Source organism: Penicillium concentricum (assembly GCF_028827145.1).
Source record: "Penicillium concentricum strain IBT 3081 chromosome Unknown utg000001l_segment0_segment0, whole genome shotgun sequence".
Classification (NCBI taxonomy): domain Eukaryota; kingdom Fungi; phylum Ascomycota; class Eurotiomycetes; order Eurotiales; family Aspergillaceae; genus Penicillium; species Penicillium concentricum.
Genome location: NW_026622754.1, coordinates 8,804,925 through 8,825,399, shown reverse-complemented (window position 1 = coordinate 8,825,399; position 20,475 = coordinate 8,804,925). Strand labels below are relative to the sequence as shown.

Below are 20,475 nucleotides of genomic sequence, written 5' to 3'. Positions count from 1 at the left end.
AACTTTTATTCCAATTTTCAACTACTCGGTTTAAGCACTCGGAAACGACAGCTTAACCTTTCTCCCCCCCATTTTACTCCCTTTACAACCGAGTTTTATCTCTCAGAACATATACAATGTCTTCCTTCGCTCCTCGTGGACGTGGTGGATTTGGTGGTGACCGCGGTGGTGGCCGTGGTGGTGGTCGAGGTTTGTTCAGTCCAGTCCATTCGAAGCAACAAGATCAAAAGTCTCGCTGGTGATTCTATCGCACCGATGGCGATGATTCTATTTCTTGTTGCGATATTACAGTTCACCTCGCTGACTTGACAAAGGTGGCTTCGGCGACCGTGGTGGCCGTGGTGGTGGCCGTGGTGGCTTCGGCGATCGTGGCGGCCGTGGAGGTGGCCGTGGTGGATTTGGCGACCGTGGCGGTCGTGGCGGTGGCCGTGGATTCGGTGACCGTGGCGGCCGTGGAGGTCGCGGTGCTCCCCGTGGTGGCCGTGGTGCTCCTCGCGGTGGCGGCGGTGCTCGTGGTGGTGCCAAGGTTGTCATTGTAAGTGTTGAGAGTTATCATGGATATGGGTATCAGTAACTGACGGAACCTTTTTTCCTTGCGAACAGGAGCCTCACCGTCACGCCGGTATCTTCGTCGCTCGCGGCGGTAAGGAGGACATGCTTGTGACGAAAAACCTGACTCCCGGAACTGCTGTCTACGGCGAGAAGCGCATCTCCGTCGAGGGTGCCCCTGCTGAGGATGGTGCCGTTACCAAGAACGAGTACCGTGTCTGGAACCCCTTCCGTTCCAAGGTAAATATCCCCTTCTCCTGGGCTAAAGATACATGGCATCGTTGTCGATTCTATCGAATTTTTCTCAAAATTCTTTGATATCGCCCCGATAGCCATGACTGCCTGTTGCTTAGTCCTTCCTTTCTAACGTCTTTTCTCTTATAGTTGGCTGCTGGTGTGTTGGGTGGTCTTGATGACATCTACATGAAGCCCGGCTCCAAGGTTCTCTACATCGGTGCTGCCTCCGGTACCTCCGTTTCTCACGTCGCTGATATTGTCGGTCCCACTGGTAACGTCTACGCCGTCGAGTTCTCTCACCGCTCCGGCCGTGATCTGATCGGCATGGCCACTCACCGTACCAACGTCATCCCCATCGTTGAGGATGCCCGTCACCCTCTCCGTTACCGTATGCTCGTGCCCATGGTCGATGTCATCTTTGCCGATGTTGCCCAGCCCGATCAGGCCCGTATCGTCGGATTGAACGCCCACATGTTCCTCAAGGCTGAGGGTGGTGTCATTGTCTCCATCAAGGCCAACTGCATTGACAGCACAGCCAAGCCCGAGGTTGTGTTCGCCAAGGAGGTCCAGAAGATGCGCGAGGAGAAGATTAAGCCCAAGGAGCAGCTGACTCTCGAGCCTTTCGAGCGTGACCACTGCATCGTCGCTGGTATCTACAAGCGTACCGCCGCATAAAGGTCTTAATCTCTGGTCATGTCCATTCCCTTTTGATGTTCCCTCGGCGTCTCGTGTTCTGTGATGTATCGAATGTTTTCCACCTTTCTTGTGACAGGTCTTTCCGCCTATGTACTTTTGGCTGCGTCTTAAAATTTAGTTTTCCTTTTCGATGAATTTTACACGCTGGAATGTGTCATACTGAGTATCTTGATCTGAGGTGATGAGATAGCTCTGGTTAGCGTATGATATCCGTACCTAGGTAGCAGCCAGTGGTCAATACAAGCGATTTAGTCTTGCTAACATTTTGTCGACAACATTTGAGCAATTATTCTAGATGTAGCGTCTAGGATTGGATGGTTCCAAGGCTGTTCTGCAAGTGTCGTCGACCGATACTAGTAGAGCATGTGACATAGACTCAAAACAACCTCCGACAAAAAAGCAACATCTTGCCAATTAAAACTACCTTCTAAGAATGAAAAAGATCTCACACGTATTTCCCTAGGTCATCTCGCTGTCCCAATCCCATTCTCGGACTTGCCCCGGGCCTCCCGGTACTCGGATTTCTCACCGAGGCTTGCACCAAGAAAATGACTCGGAATTGATGCGCGAGACTTAATTAAGTGATCATATTCGTGGGATGTAGTGACACCATTTGCCGATGGGGGAATTATCATGACGGAACGAGCGTGGGGGAAGAGACAAAGTCCGTTTCAACCCCGCAAGGTGTGTTACTATATAACGGTAGCATATCCATTTTTCGTTCTCCATAGTTGTATATACTTCAATTTGATTGCACTGCTCTCTTGTCGCTGACCAGACTGATCTGATCAATCGACCTAATATCCAAACTACCTTCTGATATACCCATCATGTCGATTCTCATCACCGGTGCGGGGGGTTATGTCGGCCAGGAACTGGCGGCTTCCCTCCTTGAAAGGACACCAGCCACGACGACCGTGACAATCACCGATATCGTCGAGCCCGAGATCCCAGAGTCAGCTGCACAGCACGCAAGCCGCCTCCGCTGTGTCAAGGCAGATCTCACCTCCACCAAAGAGGTTGACGAACTGATCAGCGCATCCAATCCCTACGAGACAGTCTACATCCTCCACGGTATCATGTCTGGCGGCTCCGAGGCCAATTTCGAGCTGGGCATCCGCGTCAACCTTGACGCAACACGATACATTCTGGACCGGCTACGCGCGACCATGCCTGGAGCGAAGGTGGTCTTCACATCATCACTGGCAGTCTACGGCCCTGCACCAGCAGGGTTCGTCATCGACGAAACAAACTTCCCACCTATGCCATCTTCCTCATATGGATCACAGAAACTCATCATTGAGACATTGCTGAACGACTACTCGCGGCGCGGATTTTTGGATGGCCGCTGCGTGCGTCTGCCCACGGTGACAGTGAGAGCTGGCAAGCCTACCCAGGCTGCCAGTAGCTTCGCTAGTGATATCATCCGTGAGCCCTTCCACGGCAAGAAGGCTATTCTGCCTGTGGCCAGGGAAACGGAGATGTGGATTTGCTCGCCGAACACTGTTATCAAGAACTTGATTCATGCGCGCGACGTGCCCAAAGAAGCATTTGGAGAGTCACGATCTGTTAACCTTCCTGGGTTGAAGGTCAGTATTCAGCAGATGTTGGATGCTTTGTTGGAAGTTGGTGGTAAGGAACGTCGGGATCTCGTGGAGGAGAAGTATGATGCTGCTACCGACAAGATTGTGCAATCATGGACTCCTCGATTTGATACTGCTCGTGCTTTCGAATTGGGCTTTTCAGCGGATGTTTCGATGGAGGAGAATATTAAACAGTTTGCAAGCCGGTTTGTATGAGAAGGGCATGTAGCCAATCAATAGGCACGGAATTGGATGACCGAAATTGACTGATCGGAAAATGAGGCGTATCGGGATACCTCTGCATCAAGCAAATCGTATTTTAACATCGTAAAGATCAATATAAACCACATATAAACTGATTTAGACTGTATTCTTGCCCACGTCACGAATTAAGGCAGAGTAAGGAAGTATTCGGGATGTCAAGGGCGGTTTGGAAAAGCGGGTTATGTAATTGGCTGAGCTGGGCGAACAATTTCAGACTTCGGAACCTCAACCTCAGGGTGTCTCCATCAGCTCTTTTCTCCATCTCTCCCCTTTTCCCCCTCCCTCCACCTATACAAGTCGTTATCAATGGCTTCTCGGCGCCTTGCTTTCAACCTGAACCAGGCTCTCCGCACTCGTGCGGCCCTGAAGTCCATCCAGCCCGTGAAGCGTGGCTTTGCGTCGCCGGTTGCTCTGCCGTCTACCACCCAGTCCACCACCCTCTCCAACGGATTCACGGTACAATCATACAACTTATCTCAATGACATCGCAATCTTGCTAATTCCCTTCTAGATCGCCACTGATCACTCGCCATGGGCCCAAACCTCGACGGTCGGCGTGTGGATCGATGCCGGTAGCCGGGCAGAGACTGACAAGACCAACGGAACTGCACACTTCCTTGAGCACCTTGCCTTCAAGGTTCGACCATACAAACCCAAAACTACGAGGCGCTTTTATCTGATGAATATGACTAGGGCACCAACAAGCGCTCCCAGCACCAATTGGAGCTTGAGATCGAGAACATGGGCGCTCACCTCAACGCCTACACTTCGGTACGATCCGGGAAACCACCCAACGTCTACCAAACCAAATACTGATCGCGACTACAGAGGGAAAACACTGTCTACTACGCCAAGGCCTTCAACAACGATGTCCCCAAGGCCGTCGACATCCTCGCCGATATCCTCCAGAACTCCAAGCTAGAGGCTGGTGCCATTGAGCGTGAGCGTGATGTGATCCTGCGCGAGCAGGAGGAGGTTGACAAGCAGCTCGAGGAGGTTGTCTTCGACCACCTTCACGCCACCGCTTACCAGGCCCAGCCCCTTGGCCGCACCATCCTCGGCCCCAAGGAGAACATCCAGACCATCACCCGGGACAACCTGACCGACTACATCAAGACCAACTACACTGCTGACCGCATGGTCCTGGTCGGTGCTGGTGGTATCCCCCACGAGCAGCTCGTCAGACTCGCTGAGGAGCACTTCGGTGGCCTCCCCAGCAAGGCCCCTACCTCCGCTGCCCTGGCCCTCACTGCCGAGCAGAAGCGCACCCCCGAGTTCATCGGCTCCGAGGTCCGTCTCCGCGACGACACCATTCCCTCCGCTCACATCGCTCTCGCCGTCGAGGGTGTCAGCTGGAAGGATGATGACTACTTCACCGCTCTGGTCACCCAGGCCATTGTCGGTAACTGGGACCGTGCCATGGGCCAGTCGCCCTTCCTCGGCAGCAAGCTCAGCTCCCACGTCAGCCACCACAACCTCGCCAACAGCTTCATGAGCTTCTCCACCAGCTACAGCGACACTGGGTAAGTTCTTGATAATTTATATGTTTGATAGAAAACACGCTAACTTGATATTAGTCTCTGGGGTATCTACCTCGTCAGCGAGAACCTTACTCAGCTCGATGACCTGATCCACTTCACCCTCCGCGAGTGGTCTCGCCTGTGCAACAACGTCTCCTCCGCCGAGGTTGAGCGTGCCAAGGCCCAGCTTAAGGCTTCCATCCTCCTTTCTCTTGATGGCACCACCGCTGTCGCTGAGGATATCGGCCGCCAGATCATCACCACTGGTCGCCGCCTGAGCGCCGAGGATATTGAGCGTACTGTCAACCAGATCACCGAGAAGGACGTTATGGACTTCGCTACCCGCAAGCTGTGGGATCAGGACCTCGCCATGAGCGCTGTCGGTAGCATCGAGGGTATCCTCGACTACCAGCGCATCCGTGGAGACATGTCCCGCATGATCTCTTAAGTTGCTTTAGAGTATGATCGCGTGTGAAGATAGCTGCTGAATGCTCCAGGAAAACTGGGGTTTTTGGCGGCTTTGATTTGAATGTACTATCAATCATTGCCTTGGGCTGTTAGATCCCAAATTCGTGTGTGAAATAGCAATTAATGGTTTGCCATAGTAGACTATATAGTTTGCTGCCTTTGCAGCAAACATACCAATTATCTCCTTTGTTTGTTCTATTTCTTCCAGTGCACTGGTTGTTTCCTTTTTAGTGTATTGCCGTTGCCATCGTACTTGCCTCTGCCGCCTTGCTTCTCACCACCTTCTAAGGTTGACTTGTGTTCTCCTACCCAGCCACACATCCTCGTGCTTCCTTCATCTCACAGTTCTTCGAATTGGTCGTTCGCCGTTCGCTTACAAACTTCAAACCCTACCTAGGTACCTATCTAGGTACTTGACTTTGACGATTGACATCTATTCTGACTCGGTTCAGTTCTTAATCTCTTGTATGTGGCCTTGATCTCATTTGCTGATTATTCTGCATTGCTTTTCCTTATTGCTTTCTTCTAACTGATATTGATATTTTAGTGACCGAGATTCTCTCATCATGGCGCAATTCTCCACCCTGCCAGCTGAGTTGCGTCAGATGATATGGGAGTTTGCGCTTCCAGCGCGAGTCGTTGAGATGGGAGAACCGTGCGACCCAGATATCATACCAGAGGAAGACCTCAGACGAGCATGGATCCTTAACAAGAAGCATCCAGCCATTGCTTATGTCTGTTGGGAATCCCGCCAAATTGCTTTGGCCAAATCCAAGCTCCGCAGAGGTGTTATTCTTGCGCCGGATTCCATCCCAGACGATCGATGGTGGTGGAAATCTACTGACATTATTCATTTCAATGCTCCTCCTGATATCATCAATGCTGCACAAAGCTGCAGGCTGGCAGATGCCCTGCTTGACTTGATGAAAGTTCCTATTCTGCGCAAAAAGGTCTCTATCAGTGCGGACGTAGTCCACCCTTTTCTGCGTTTCCGTAATAGGTCCGATCTCTCAAGCTCCTTGGCATGGGAAGTAATTTGCTCAGCGAAGACATGCATTATCTCCCTACACACCGTCTGTATTCGAGCAACCAACGAGCAAGCTCGGGAGCTGGGCCTCTTTGGCAACGGCGACGAGCCAGCACAGTTGATCGACCCATTTGACAAGGCAGCTATCCAGCGATTCAGACAGCTCTGGAACAACACAAAAAAAGAGGTATCGTCAATCAAGTTCTTCGAAACAATCGACACCGAAAGGTTCACCTTTCGACTCGAAAGGTGGCTCGCGGAGATGTCAGCGGAGTACATCAATTTCAAATGGACTAGCCCACCGTTCCCAACCCCAAACCCACGGGATCTAATTGCATTGCTTCGTCGATACCCAGCTCAAAGACACACCCCCAAGGCCAAACTATATCTCGCTGGATTTCCTACTCTGGAGCCGAGGATCATGTTTCGACTCTGCCCGCCTGCAGTGGTCGATCAGGTGATTACATAACCATCCCGCATTTGACGGGAGATTTTTTGTAGGCGATTTTGTTTGAAGTACACTTTCCTATAACTCCTAACACATCATAACAATGGGAAAACGTGGCGGCAAAAAGGTAATTTCATCTTTCATATGTTCTAATTGATGTGTTTGTTGTACTGACCGTGTCTCCTTTATTCCAGGGTGGTAGAGGCCGCGGCGGTGGCGGCGCAGGCCGTACGCGCTCTCAATGGCAAGATATCGCTAGAGAGAACGAGAAGTTCGAACGCTACTACAATGAACCTGAGTTCCTTTCCGAGGAGGAAAAGGACATTTTCTGGGCTACCATGCGGAAGGATCTTCCCAACAGTTTCCGTTTTACCGGTTCTCGAGGGTAAGTCACAACTGGACTTCTTTTTTTGCGATTCGCGCCGCAGGAAGTTCCAATCAATACTGACTGTTGGCTGACACTTATTAGACATGCGCTAGCTGTTCAACAGCGTCTTAAGGACCACCACATTCCCGAAATCACTTCTATCAAATACGAGGACGAATTCGTCGAGCCCCCACGCCCAGTTTCGTGGTACCCAGACCAGCTCGCTTGGTCCATGACCACTCCTAAGAATGTCATCCGTCGATTTGCGCCCTTTGCCTCGTTCCAGAAGTTCCTTGTCGCCGAGACCGACGTCGGAAACATCAGTCGCCAGGAGGTTGTCAGCATGATTCCTCCTCTCCTCATCGACGCTAGGCCTGGAATGACTGTGTTGGATATGTGCGCTGCGCCGGGCAGCAAGTCTGCGCAACTCATGGAGCTGCTTCACGCTGGCGAGGAAGATGCCATTGCGCAAGTCACTGAACAGATCAACAACGGCACTGCTGGACCCGAACCCCTTGGTCCCGAAGGACTGAACGATGACGGCCGAAGCACCGGCCTGTTGATTGCCAACGATGCGGACTACAAGCGCGCTCACATGCTTATTCACCAGATGAAGCGCTTGAGCTCCCCCAACCTGATCGTTACCAACCACGATGCCACAATGTTCCCCTCCATCAAGCTGCCTCCTCTGCCCACTACCGATGGCAGCAAACCCCCGAACAGATACTTGAAGTTCGACCGCATTCTGGCAGACGTTCCTTGCTCTGGCGATGGTACCGCACGCAAGAACGTTGGTGTCTGGAAGGACTGGACTCCTGGCAATGCTTTGGGACTTTACAGCACGCAGGCTCGAATCCTGGTTCGCGCCCTGCAGATGCTGAAGGTCGGCGGACGGGTCGTCTACTCAACCTGCAGTCTGAACCCTGTGGAGAACGAGGCTGTCATTGCCTCCGCAATTGAACGCTGCGGTGGCGCTGCCAATGTTAAGATCATCGATTGCAGCCAGGAGTTGCCCGGCCTCAAGAGAGCCCCTGGTCTGAAGACCTGGAAAGTGATGGACCGAGAGGGCCGCATGTGGAACAACTGGCAGGAGATTGAGGAGCACCGAGACCAGGAAGGCATCAATGGTCTTGCTAGACTTGCAGAGGGCATGTTTGCCCCCACAGGCGAGGCTGCCAACCTGCCCCTTGACCGATGCATGCGTGTCTACCCCCACCAGCAAGACACTGGAGGTTTCTTCATCACAGTTCTTGAGAAGACCTCCGAAATCAAGGCTAAGCCGGAGAGCAGCAACGTTATCCCCAAGGCTTCCGTTGCAGCTCTCGCCGCGGAGCTTGATTCTAGGAAGAATGAGGTGGATGGAAAGCCTCTCGAGAAGCTCGAGTCCCTGGATGAATTGGTTACTCCTGACCAAGACGCCGAGAAGGAGCTCGCGAAGAATGCTACTGTTGCCGAGGCCGCCCATCAGCTTCCGTACTCTGCTACTCTTGATGCATCGGCCCCTGTCTCTATCCCGAAGCGGGATGCAGACGACCTCGACCTCGAAGAGGAAGTTCCTGCCAAGAGGACTAAGCTTGATGACGGTAGCGAAGTGCTTGTCGGTGACCGTCCCGTCCACGTCCCAGCGCCTGTAGTAGGAACTGGAATTGATACCCCTGGTGACAGCACACCTGCTACCTCCGCGGCTACTACACAACCTTTCAAGAAGAAGGGTCCTCGTCAAGAGGAGCCATTCAAGTACCTTGATCCCAACCACGAGGAGCTTCTTCCTATCTATGCATTCTACAAGTTGTCGGACCGATTCCCCCGTGACCGCTTCATGGTCCGCAATGTTGAAGGTCTCCCAACCCGCACAATTTACTACACCAGTGCCTTGGGACGTGATATTCTTACCTGCAATGAAGGTCAGGGCTTGAAGTTCGTCCACTGCGGTGTGAAGATGTTCGTTAAGCAGGATGCACAGCGTGAGAACGTATGCAGATGGCGTGTTCAGACCGATGGCCTGAAAATCGTTGAGCCTTGGCTGGGCCCTGAAAAGTCCGTCATCCTGACCAAGCGGGAGACTCTGCGTCGTCTCCTTGTGGAGATGTTCCCTAAGATCGCTGATGATGGCTGGAAGGCTCTGGGCGAGATTGGCGAGCAAGTAAAGGATATCCCCATGGGGTGCAGTATCCTTCGCGTTCAAGCGACCGGCGAAGAAGATGGTCTTCCGTGAGATTCCCCCTTTCATACGAGCGATATTCATATCTTACTAACATCATCTACAGTGAGGCCATGGTTCTGCCCTTGTGGCGATCTCTCCATTCTCTGAACCTTATGCTTCCCAAGGAAGAGCGCCGTGCCATGTTGCTGCGTATTTACAACGACTCCACCCCTCTGATCAATACTACACAGAAGAAGGGTGGCAAGACCGAATCGACCGCTGAGGCTGAGGAACTTGCACTGATGGAAGAGAATCTCGAGGTTGGACAGGAAGCGCAGGATGAGGTCGATGAGCGTGAGACATACACCAAGGATGGCGATGAGGAGGATCGCTTCAACACCACTGTGTAAATGGTTTCGTTCTTATGCTCCTATGGAGATCTATGCTGTATCAAAAAGCCAATATCATGAACTACATTTTTTTAGGACCCTTTGTAATTTCCCTCCGAATGCCCGTGCAATATACCGGAGAAACACCGATAGGACCTTTATATGCACCGGCTAAATTCATACTTCCCCGCAACTTGCTTTTAATTTCGAGTTGAATGGTGCCATTAATATTGATATTGATATTAGTTTGATATTTCGGCCAAGAACGAGTATCTCTTTACTTTGTAGACTACTCCTTATAGCTCTATAAATCGAATAAAGGACTGAAAAGGAAAGTTATGAAGAACAGATATTAGGCACATCTGCCATCTGATATGTGGAAAAATAGGCCCCGCAAGGTCTGGGGATCTTCGGACCGGTTACCGTGTGAGGCTTGGGATGGGCCCCAGGACTTTTGGCTATATTCTTGCAATATATCCATAATTGTCTATAAGTGAATAATTGGTTTACCTAGAATCTGTTGGATGTGCTTGACATCAAAGATCTCAACTACGTAGAACCATTGGAATACTTTATCTCATACTGTTTTAATTAGTGCATATCTCTTTTCCTCCCCGCAATATCTAATATCCTCAATATCCTCAATATGGCAAATATATGCCGTAGTGGACCTCCCGCACATGCAACACGGAGCATCCGGGGGACACCCCTAAACTTGTCTGGGGTAAATGACGAAAGCTCTGACTTGGAAAATGGGTCATTGCTACAGTACAGCAATTGCATGTTGTATTGTGTCAATGATGTCCCGAGTATCCGTACTATATGAATGGCGCAACCCCTGCATTGCAAGGAAATTGGACTTGACTCCAAGTGCTTCTTCTTTTCCCTAGCACTCCACTTCACCCCTTTGTGAATTGTCGAGACATGAAGCTCTCGTCCTCTTGGACAATTGCCTATCTGGCAGCCCAGGCTGCTGGTGCTGCCATTAGCCATTCTTTGAATGGATTTAGTATCACCGAGCATCCCGATCCAGTTAAGCGGGGCTTGCTCCAGAAATATGTATGTTGGGATTAAGTCTTGGATTTGGATGGTGCTGACAATATTTAGGTCACTTGGGATGACAAGTCTCTCTTTGTCAATGGCGAGAGAATCATGATATTCAGTGGTGAAATCCACCCATTTCGGTAAGTTGAGAGCATCAATTGGCTTTTTCCAAGAAAAGAAGTATGTTGATCAAGGTTTCTCTAGTCTGCCTGTTCCTTCTTTATGGATTGATGTGCTCCAAAAAGTCAAGGCACTAGGATTCAACTGTGTTTCTTTCTATGTCGATTGGGCTCTGCTGGAAGGTAATCCAGGTCACTATACTGCCGAGGGAGCATTTGCTCTAGAGCCGTTCTTCGACGCCGCCCAAGAGGCTGGCGTCTATCTTCTGGCCCGCCCTGGTCCCTACATCAATGCTGAAACATCGGGTGGTGGTTTCCCGGGATGGCTCCAGCGCGTGAATGGAACTCTGCGAAGTAGTGATGAGGCCTACCTGAAGGCAACGGACAAGTGCGTGATTCTGCCAAAATGCACTGGAAGCACCGTGAATACTGACATATTTAACTGTGTAGCTACATGGCCAATGTCGCCGCAACGATAGCCAAGGGTCAGATCACCAATGGAGGACCTATCATTCTTTTTCAACCCGAGAACGAGTACAGTGGCGCATGCTGTGGATACGAAGATTCTTTCCCGGACGGAGCTTATATGCAATACGTGGAGGACCAGGCTCGCAATGCTGGAGTTGTCGTGCCTATTATCAATAACGATGCCTGGGGTGCCGGCCATAATGCCCCTGGAACTGGCGAGGGACAAGTGGATATCTACGGCCATGACAACTACCCTCTCGGCTTTGACTGCGTTAACCCTTCTGTTTGGCCAGAAGGTCTGCCCACTGATTTCTATAAAACACACATGGAGCAGAGCCCCTCCACCCCATACGCTCTGGTTGAGGTAAGATATGTGGATATCTCCCGTGTGAATCAATCTAACTGGAGTATAGTTCCAAAGCGGTGGCTTCGATCCCTGGGGAGGTGCTGGGTTCGCCGGGTGTGCTGCCCTCCTGAACCATGAGTTCGAGAGAGTGGTCTATAAGAACAATTTCAGCTTCAAAGTTGCAATTCTCAACCTATACATGGTATGTTCCAACACTCCCATCATATTCGCCAATTCTAATCTTTGATAGATCTTTGGTGGTACCAATTGGGGTAACCTAGGCCACACCGGTGGTTATACGTCCTATGATTATGGTTCCCCGATCACTGAATCTCGCAATATCACTCGCGAGAAGTACAGCGAGCTGAAGCTGATTGGCAACTTTGTCAAAGTGTCACCGGACTACCTTCTATTAACACCAGGAGAGTTGACCACTTCCAAGTACACCACTTCGCCTGACCTGGCTGTGACCCCTCTGGTCGGAGGCAACAAAACAGCTACTTCCTTCTTCATTGTCCGACACTCCAACTATGCGAGCCAAACTTCCGTCGACTATAAGCTCAAGATACCCACTAGTGCCGGCCAAATGACTATTCCCCAGCTTGGCGGAAGCCTTACTCTCAGCGGCCGTGATTCCAAAGTTCATGTTGTTGACTATGATGTGGCGGGCACCAACATTCTCTACTCCTCTGCTGAGGTGTTTACCTGGACGACTTCTGGTAAATCCAAGATTCTTGTCTTGTACGGCGGTCCTGGCGAGCACCACGAGTTGGCTGTCTCTTCCAAGTCGAAGGCCTCGGTTATTGAAGGGTCATCGTCGAGCATCACCACTAAGCAGGTGGGCAAGGCTGTTGTTATCGGCTGGGATGTCTCCACCACTCGCCGTATCGTGCAAGTGGGTGATTTGAAGATCGTTCTTCTGGGTAAGTGCTTCCTCACACACCGCCCAGGTCCATCGTAACTGACTCAACTACCAGATCGGAACTCTGCCTACAACTACTGGGTCCCCCAGCTCCCAACCAAGGGCGAAAACCCTGGCTATAGCACCCAAAAGGCCGCCGCCTCATCTCTCATTATCAAGGCTGGCTACCTCGTGCGGACTGCGTACGTGAAGGGCAACGACCTTCACCTCACTGCTGATTTCAACGCCACCACTCCAATTGAAGTGATTGGGGCTCCATCCAAGGCCAAGAACCTGGTCATCAACGGCAAGAAGGCGCATGTCAAGGTCGACAAGAACGGAATCTGGTCCAGCAGCGTCGCTTACACAGCACCGAAAATCAAGCTTCCGGCCTTGAAGAGTCTGAAGTGGAAGTCTATCGACACTCTCCCCGAGCTCCAAGCTTCGTACGATGATTCCGAATGGGTTTCCGCGAAACCGTCCACCGAAAACAGCGTCACTAAACTCAGGACTCCAACGTCGCTGTTCTCCTCTGACTACGGCTTCCACGCCGGAACACTCATCTTCCGCGGCCACTTCGTTGCAACCGGCAAGGAGACAACTTTCCTCGTACAGACCCAAGGTGGCAGCGCATTTGGCAGCTCCGTATGGCTGGACGATAAACACATAGGTTCATGGAGCGGAATTGACGCTGCTGCCGACCACAACGGAACCTACACGCTACCAACCTTGAAGAAGGGCAAGTCGTACGTGTTCACCGTAGTCGTGGACAACATGGGCCTAAACGGAAACTGGGTCATCGGTGAAGACACATTGAAGGTCCCTCGCGGAATCCTCAACTACGAGCTATCTGGCCGCTCCGCGAGTGACATCACCTGGAAGCTGACCGGCAATCTGGGCGGCGAGGATTACCAGGATCAAGTGCGCGGCCCGCTCAACGAGGGTGGCCTCTACGCCGAGCGCCAGGGCTTCCACCAGCCCAAGCCGCCGACCGAGAGCTGGAAATCCGGCAGCCCCTTCGACGGCCTTTCGAAGGCTGGAATCAACTTCTACAGCGCAAGCTTCGATCTGGATGTGGAGAAGGGATGGGATGTTCCTATGTACTTTAACTTTGGCAACTCCACCTCGTCGGCGGCGTACCGTGCCCAGATCTATGTCAACGGGTACCAGTACGGCAAGTATGTGAGCAACATTGGTCCCCAGACCAGTTTCCCCGTTCCCGAGGGTATTCTCAACTACCGGGGTACCAACCACCTGGCTTTGAGTCTGTGGGCGCTTGAGTCGGACGGTGTTAAGTTGGAGAGTTTCGACTTGATTCATACTACTCCTGTGCTGACGGCGCTGGACGAGGTTAAGCCTGCGGGTCAGCCTAAGTATAAGAAGCGTAAGGGGGCTTATTAGGTGTTCAATGGCAAGTAGATAAATAATTCAGATGAGAGTATACAATACAAGAGTATGAGTTCAAGACATAAAAAAAGAGTAGTGTTATTTTTCTAATACGAAGTATAGCCCAATAGATCAGCGAACTATCAAAGTAGGGCTTCCAACTCCACTTCTCCGATCCCAGCCACCCCAACCTCCTATCTTCTGCCTTTGCGACATTTACTAACGAAGTACTTACATTTTTCTTTCCTCGAGCTTTTCAATTCCTTTTTAATAATATCTTCCTCCTACTCCATATTTCCAAAATCCACTCTTACATCGCATATGCCACCAAACCCCACAAGCGCATCTCAGCTCGCAAGCTGACCTCAAACCATCCCTCCGCTCAAATCGAAATATCCAAACACCCACACAATAATCTCGACATATACCTACTCTCCCAATCCCAGAACCAACCAAACAACCAGACACCATGTCAACCCACCCTCTCGAAGGCCTCGGCCTCGACCTAGACCCAACCAAACCCAACCTCAACACAAGAGATCTAAACCCAAATCTCCTGCACACGGACACCTCCCTCCAAAAACGTTACACAACAATCTCAATCCCCTCAACCTACGGACGGATAAACACCAGTCCGGCTGCAGGTACCGTAGTGGGCATCGTACTCGGCAGCGTAGCAGGCTTCGTCCTGCTAATGTACGTCCTCTTCCTAGCGGTGAACCCAGGGGGCATCGCGCGAGGCGGAGTTGCAGCACCAACCTCATCCTCCATATCGATGTCGATGTCTATGTCAATGGACGACGAAGAGATTGTGGAAGTGCGCAGTCGACGCGGGTCATCGGCCGGTGGACGGCGACGACGCGATGTGATCGAGGTCGCTGAGGAAAGAGAGACTTTCCGTGATAGTTATCGACGTCGGCCGTCGTCGAGACATGATCGGGTTGTTGTTGAGGAGTCTTTGGCTACTTCTACGACTGGGGAGATGGATGGGGATGTTATTGAAGTTGAAGAAGAGGAGTCTAGTGCGCCTTCTGATGTTTCGCCGCGTCCGCCGCGGAGGTCGAGGAGGGGTGGGGTTAGGCATGTTGATCCCCTTGCTTATGGTGGGGGCAGTGATTATAGTAGTCAGAGGTGATTGGGGAGATATTTGTTTTGAGGCTTGGATGCGATACCCTTTTTATGTGTTATGTATTATGATTTATCTCTTATTGATTGATGGTGCTGGGGATAATGGAATGGATATTGTTACGATGGATGATAATGCTTGTCTTGTCTTGATAATGCGCATGTATTTCCCAAGTCGTATCTACTCAATCTATAAAATTTCTTCCTACAGTTGTTTTCAGACTGTACTGTTGGCTATCGGCTGAAAAGGATGAATTAGGTAGAACAAAGTAAACCGGTTCGAGGAAGAGTAAACAAAAAGTAGGGTAAAGAATAGAATTGTAGTACAATTGATGCCAATCCAACCTTGGAAGAACGCCTGTCCTGTTTTGCGCCAGCGATAAGTAATAAAAGTCAAGGATATATACGAATGGAGCAAAAGAACAATTAAACCCTGGGACGACGTCTCAACCCAGGATTCACAAAGCACCAAATCCCAAGTCAAAAGCCACAGGAAAACGCCAGCCTCTATCTCTCGATGTTCTCAAGAGTGCAGCATGTGCATGGCATAGCGGTCGACAGCGCGTTCCAACACCAGCCAAAAATCAAACCCAGTAGCGTAGTGACGTATTAAAGACCAAGACCAAAAGTAGGTCTAGAACAAGATATCTAAACAGCAGCAACAAGCCATGGCAGCCATGATACCCGCGCAAATACCACCTGCACCACCGCCGGAGTTCCCGCGGTCATTGGCATAGTAACCTTGCTGCTGTTGAGGGGGGTAGCCCTGCTGCTGCGGGGGGTAATACATCGGCTGGCCCTGGGGGTAATAGCCCTGCTGCTGTGGCTGGCCATAGCCTTGCTGGGGTGGGTAGTAGCTCTGCTGTTGGGGCTGGCCGCCACCGTAGTAGTCGTTCGCGGCGCCGGGACTTTGGCCTTGCGGTGGTGGGGAGTTTGGGTAGTAGGGGCCAGCGTCGTGCGCCTGGGCGGGGTAGGAGGGTGGAGGGCTTGTCTGCAGGAGATTAGTATTTAGGATTTATATTTAAGGATTTGTTTGCGATTGATTGCTTTTGGGAACTTACGGGTTTGTTGTAAGACATGGTGGGAATTGAAGGTGGAGTTCTCGGGAGGTGTCTGGCTTAGTGCTGACTTGGGGAGATTGCGCTGAGAATGTGGATATGGGGGCTGTTTTCTCTGTCTGATGGGTTCTATGAACTCGAAACCCGCGACAGTAAGGAGAGAGAGGTGATCGAGATAGAAAGAGGAAGCGCCGGAATCGAGAATGCGTTGCAGTGGCGCAGTTCGGGGATTAGTCAACCAATTTCCAGGGTTTTCCACGTTCCAAGATTTCATACTTACGCGGCCTCGTTTATTAGTTTTGTACCAATAATGAAATTGAATAGCTTCATTAGAAGGATATACAGAATACGTCCGGTAAATAGAGACGTCTTGCTAGATATCCTTTTAGATGCTTGTCACTCTAGGTCAGACGGCGAAATACCAGACTGTTCCATATATAACTAAGGACATGGGTATAGTATATCATCTAACCCGACTCGAAATGACAGCCATTCATAGATTGAATTCATCTAGACATACAAAGACACGGCCATTATGTAAAATCACAGGCAACCCCCTATCGCAATCCCCCAAAGCAGGAGAAACTTCGCGCCTGTACGCCATGCTGCCCATAATACAAGGGGGAGACCAAAACTTTTTTTGTGTTTGTTGAATGTGAGTCAATGAGTAAAAAAAAATAACTCCGAAGTGTCCACTTCTGTAGCTGCTCTTTCTCGACTGCCAATTGGGTATTTCCTGCAGAACTGCATAGTATGGAAAGCAGTCATATCGGAGACAGTGAAGTGGACCCGATGCAATTCGAATTTGCGAGGTTGAGGCTCACAGGAAGCGGGCTTTTGACTCTTTGGGCTTGCAAAACCCCCAAATGAGAGAAAAAGAAAAAGGAAGAGAGGGATCTAGCGTCGGTCCATGAAGAGTCGCATATCAATCTTCTTGTTCCATTCTTAGCAACCTTGTTTCGAAGTTTAAATGACCCAGCGGTAACTGGCATAGCGACCCGCAGTCTCAGACTTGCGGATGATCTTAACGACCTGACCACGGCGCAAACCAAGATAGCGGGCGACAGGATCGGAGATCTGTATGCGGGGCAATTGGGACTCCTTCAGACGATAGCGCTCGAGGAGCTTGCCCTTCTCTTCAGGGCTAAGCAGGACGTGCTTGGGGACCAGCTCGTGGCGGGTGATGTTGACGAGCAGATCCTGTTCCTGGAAGTGCTCGCAAATGCGGCCGGGGACGCCGGAAAGCAGGCGCACGGCAGAGGGCGAAATGGGGGTCTGCGTGATGAAGATACCAGTGTGGAAGTTGTTTTCATCGACAAGATGGTTGAAGGCGCGCACTTGCTTGGTTCCGACACCTGAAGAGTCGGGGCAGAAGTCGACATAGATTGTGCCACAATCGGGCTGGGGGTTGGGGTTTGCTTTGCTGGGCAGCGCTGTGTATTTCAACTTCATGGTGTCGGTGGGGCGGGCTTGGATTTTCATCTTGGTGCGACTGTTGTTGCGGAACGGGTTGTTAGTGATGTGTGCTTCTTCAATGATGTGTGCCGGCATTGCTCAGCTCAAGTTTTCACTCTCTCAAGGCAATGGGACGGTGGATGCAAGGATTTCGCATACTCAGGGTAGCCCAGAGGGTCGGCATATTTTGCGCGGAAGTCTTCTAGCGGGAGTACCAGCTCGTTATCAGACACTTCGTAGCCCTGTGTCGCCGATGGTTAGCCATGGGTAAATGGGCATTATGGGAGAGACACTGAGAAGTCAGGGACTCGATCTGAAGTGCCTACCCGGTCAGCGAGCAGTTCATAGACTGTTCTAAAGGTGCGCCAGAGCCGAGTCATCTCGCGCTCGGCCTCCATGGAGTGTGCTGAATCCCCATCCATAATGGAGTGAGTAGTTGGACTAGATTAAAGAAAGAAAATAAGAGGTTATCCCGTCAAGAGAGCAAAGAAAAAAAACGGGTAGAAAGAGCTCCGGTGGAGAGATAAAGGTGAGAAAAATCGGCGGGAACTTTCTGCCAGCGACACTTAAGCGGAGAAACCGACCGAACCATTTTAATTATCTCAAGTTTCCCCTTTTTAGTTCCCTTTTGGTCTCGTTGGTCTATTTAATCCCTTCAGGTTCCTCAGAAGGCAATTCTTCCTTCTCTGTCTCTCTTTTTACATTCAATTCGTCGCAATGGCTGCCACTGATGCGGAGCGGGTTAAGCCCACCAAGCCCGATGAGGCCGCCTATAAGGCCAGTCTCGCTGAGGCTGAGAAGGAGCACACTGCTGCTCAGGAGAAATTGGTACGAAAGCCTTTCTTTTTTGGAATTGTCACTTGAGCTTTCATTTGACTCTGAGTCGCGGGGATGATCCCGACCCACTCCGATTGTTGATTGTTGATTGTCGTGTTCATTATTTACTTGCATACCATGTCCTCGGGCCAATGACTGATATGCGCAACAGAACCAAATCAAGGCCAAGTTGGACAACGCAAAGCCAAACAACCAGGATTCGCCCACCGTTAAGAAGCAGCAGGAGCTGCGCGCCGAACTCTCCGCCATTCGTCAGAAGCAGTCCGGCTTCAAGTCCAGCCGGTCCTCCACCCAGGAGAAGATCAACGCCTTGGATGCCAACCTCAAGGCCCGCATTACCGAGCAGAACAACTCTCGCGGACGTCTGTCATTCAAGAGCGTCGAAGAGATCGACAAGGAGATCGCCCGCCTCGAGAAGTCGGTCGACTCTGGCACCCTCCGCCTGGTGGATGAGCGCAAGGCTCTCACCGAGGTCTCCAACTTGCGCAAGCAGCGCAAGAGCTTCGCCGGCTTGGACGAGGCGCAGAAGGGCATTAACGACATCAAGACACAGATCTCCGAATTGCGCAAGACCCTCGACAACCCCGAGGCCAAGGCGCTGAGCGACAAGTACGCCGAGATCCAGAAGGAGCTCGATGCTATCAAGGCCGAGCAGGACGCTGTCTTCAAGAACCTGAATGCTTTGCGCGACGAGCGCACCAAGCTGCGCAACGAGCAGCAGGAAAAGTATACTGCTATCCGCACTATCAAGGATAACTACTTCAAGGCTCGCCGTGCCTACAAGGAGTACGAGGATGAGGCTTACCGTGTGAAACGCGAGCGCGTGAAGGCTGAGCAGGAGGCCTACCAGCGCGAGAAGCGCAAGAAGACCGCTGATAAGAAGCTTGAGGAGGCCTCGCAGCTTGCTTACGCCGACGAGATCCTGACTGCTCAGGGCCTGATCCGTCACTTCGATCCCGCCTATGACTTCACCGCTCTGGGTCTGAACGAGAAGAAGGATGAGGGCAGCAAGTTCCGTGCCGGAGTTGGCCGCACTGTTGAAGCCGCCGAGATCAAGGGAATGAAGGTCGTGCGCAAGAACGACGAGGAAGACTACTTCAGCGGTTCCGGTGGCAAGAAGGGCAAGAAGGGCGGCAAGAAGGCTGCCGCCCCTGCTGAGAGCGCCAAGTTCAATATGAATGTTGGTATCATTGAGGACTTCGCCAAGGTCAAGATCGATCCTCCCATGAACCAGGCGGATGTCCCCGCCTCCGTGGAGAAGCTGGCTGCCAAGATCACTGAGTGGAAGAAGAACCAGGCCAGCAAGACCGCAGAGGTAAGTTTCCTTTTTTCCGAGGTCGGTTGTGATCAGTTGCTAATTACCCCACAGAACATCAAAAAGGCCCAGGAAGAGATTACCCGTATCGAAGAGGAGGAGACCAAGGCCAACGCCCCCGCCCCCATCCCCCAGACCAACGGCCGGTCCACCGATGCTGCCAAGAAGCCCGCCCAAGAGAACGGCGCTCCCTCGGCTGAGGCTGAGCTGGCTCGGGAGCAGGATGCCGTGGCCGACGTTGAGGAAGAACTCAAGCAGGTCTCGATCGAGGAGAAGGCATAGATTCGAGGAGGTTATCCGTACATGCTCAATGCGTCAACTTATACATGAAGTCTAGCGTTTGTCTAGCATTCTCTCTGCGCCTTTTTTTTATTTATTTTTTGTCGTTTGGTTCTTGCATATGCATTATATCTAAGATTCATAAATGGACAACTGGTTGTTTCCAAAATTCATATAATCGAAGCCTTGTTATTTTATCATTCAACTTCCAAAGGACTCTAGGAGAAAGCCCAATCATTCTCTCATCATGTAATTATATTGAATTAACTTCCAACAGAGTCATTTCTCCGTATGCTGTAGATGTATGTAGATGGTAGTTGTAGGGGTACATTATTAGCAAGCCAGAGTCATGCCCGAGCCATTGGAAGTATCCAAGGGATCTCGGGAGGTAACACCTCCAACGCCAACGCTGATAATCGCATGAGGGGGAATAGAACAAGAATCAGTAAAC

The 20,475-nt window shown here is 51.2% G+C and overlaps 10 protein-coding genes across 10 annotated transcripts; 8 read left to right on the top strand and 2 right to left on the bottom strand.

Moving 5' to 3' along the window:
- Positions 1 to 116: 116 nt before the first annotated feature.
- N7517_003408 (rRNA 2'-O-methyltransferase fibrillarin family protein) lies at positions 117 to 1,461 on the top strand (the record flags this gene model as incomplete). The annotated part of the gene is made up of 4 exons (XM_056721138.1): positions 117 to 189; positions 315 to 535; positions 604 to 789; positions 934 to 1,461. 4 exons carry the CDS (start codon positions 117 to 119, stop codon positions 1,459 to 1,461), a joined length of 1,008 nt encoding a protein of 335 aa, XP_056585273.1.
- An 851-nt stretch (positions 1,462 to 2,312) lies between these two features.
- N7517_003407 (SDR family oxidoreductase) lies at positions 2,313 to 3,281 on the top strand (the record flags this gene model as incomplete). The annotated part of the gene is made up of 1 exon (XM_056721137.1): positions 2,313 to 3,281. The coding sequence occupies one exon, from the start codon at positions 2,313 to 2,315 to the stop codon at positions 3,279 to 3,281; it is 969 nt and encodes a 322-aa protein (XP_056585272.1).
- Positions 3,282 to 3,635: 354 nt separating this feature from the next.
- N7517_003406 (mitochondrial processing peptidase) lies at positions 3,636 to 5,297 on the top strand (the record flags this gene model as incomplete). The annotated part of the gene is made up of 5 exons (XM_056721136.1): positions 3,636 to 3,785; positions 3,841 to 3,966; positions 4,023 to 4,100; positions 4,158 to 4,852; positions 4,907 to 5,297. The coding sequence occupies 5 exons, from the start codon at positions 3,636 to 3,638 to the stop codon at positions 5,295 to 5,297; spliced, it is 1,440 nt and encodes a 479-aa protein (XP_056585271.1).
- Positions 5,298 to 5,883: 586 nt separating this feature from the next.
- N7517_003405 (2EXR domain-containing protein) lies at positions 5,884 to 6,813 on the top strand (the record flags this gene model as incomplete). The annotated part of the gene is made up of 1 exon (XM_056721135.1): positions 5,884 to 6,813. The coding sequence occupies one exon, from the start codon at positions 5,884 to 5,886 to the stop codon at positions 6,811 to 6,813; it is 930 nt and encodes a 309-aa protein (XP_056585270.1).
- An 82-nt stretch (positions 6,814 to 6,895) lies between these two features.
- N7517_003404 (tRNA (cytosine-C5-)-methyltransferase) lies at positions 6,896 to 9,712 on the top strand (the record flags this gene model as incomplete). Its single annotated transcript, XM_056721134.1, has 4 exons — positions 6,896 to 6,919; positions 6,987 to 7,177; positions 7,262 to 9,370; positions 9,427 to 9,712. 4 exons carry the CDS (start codon positions 6,896 to 6,898, stop codon positions 9,710 to 9,712), a joined length of 2,610 nt encoding a protein of 869 aa, XP_056585269.1.
- A 903-nt stretch (positions 9,713 to 10,615) lies between these two features.
- On the top strand, positions 10,616 to 13,970 carry N7517_003403 (glycoside hydrolase family 35 protein; the record flags this gene model as incomplete). The annotated part of the gene is made up of 7 exons (XM_056721133.1): positions 10,616 to 10,750; positions 10,799 to 10,875; positions 10,940 to 11,242; positions 11,305 to 11,686; positions 11,736 to 11,870; positions 11,919 to 12,591; positions 12,646 to 13,970. The coding sequence occupies 7 exons, from the start codon at positions 10,616 to 10,618 to the stop codon at positions 13,968 to 13,970; spliced, it is 3,030 nt and encodes a 1,009-aa protein (XP_056585268.1).
- A 454-nt stretch (positions 13,971 to 14,424) lies between these two features.
- On the top strand, positions 14,425 to 15,090 carry N7517_003402 (uncharacterized protein; the record flags this gene model as incomplete). Its single annotated transcript, XM_056721132.1, has 1 exon — positions 14,425 to 15,090. One exon carries the CDS (start codon positions 14,425 to 14,427, stop codon positions 15,088 to 15,090), a length of 666 nt encoding a protein of 221 aa, XP_056585267.1.
- A 624-nt stretch (positions 15,091 to 15,714) lies between these two features.
- N7517_003401 (uncharacterized protein) lies at positions 15,715 to 16,412 on the bottom strand (the record flags this gene model as incomplete). The annotated part of the gene is made up of 2 exons (XM_056721131.1): positions 15,715 to 16,071; positions 16,158 to 16,412. The coding sequence occupies 2 exons, from the start codon at positions 16,410 to 16,412 to the stop codon at positions 15,715 to 15,717; spliced, it is 612 nt and encodes a 203-aa protein (XP_056585266.1).
- Positions 16,413 to 17,104: 692 nt separating this feature from the next.
- On the bottom strand, positions 17,105 to 18,015 carry N7517_003400 (DNA-directed RNA polymerase core subunit RPB5; the record flags this gene model as incomplete). Its single annotated transcript, XM_056721130.1, has 3 exons — positions 17,105 to 17,630; positions 17,753 to 17,835; positions 17,920 to 18,015. 3 exons carry the CDS (start codon positions 18,013 to 18,015, stop codon positions 17,105 to 17,107), a joined length of 705 nt encoding a protein of 234 aa, XP_056585265.1.
- Positions 18,016 to 18,253: 238 nt separating this feature from the next.
- bfr1 (putative nuclear segregation protein (Bfr1)) lies at positions 18,254 to 20,027 on the top strand (the record flags this gene model as incomplete). The annotated part of the gene is made up of 3 exons (XM_056721129.1): positions 18,254 to 18,421; positions 18,582 to 19,745; positions 19,800 to 20,027. Coding segments are annotated over 3 exons (1,560 nt in total), but the record flags the coding sequence as incomplete, so codon positions are not given.
- Between the last annotated feature and the right edge of the window lie 448 nt (positions 20,028 to 20,475).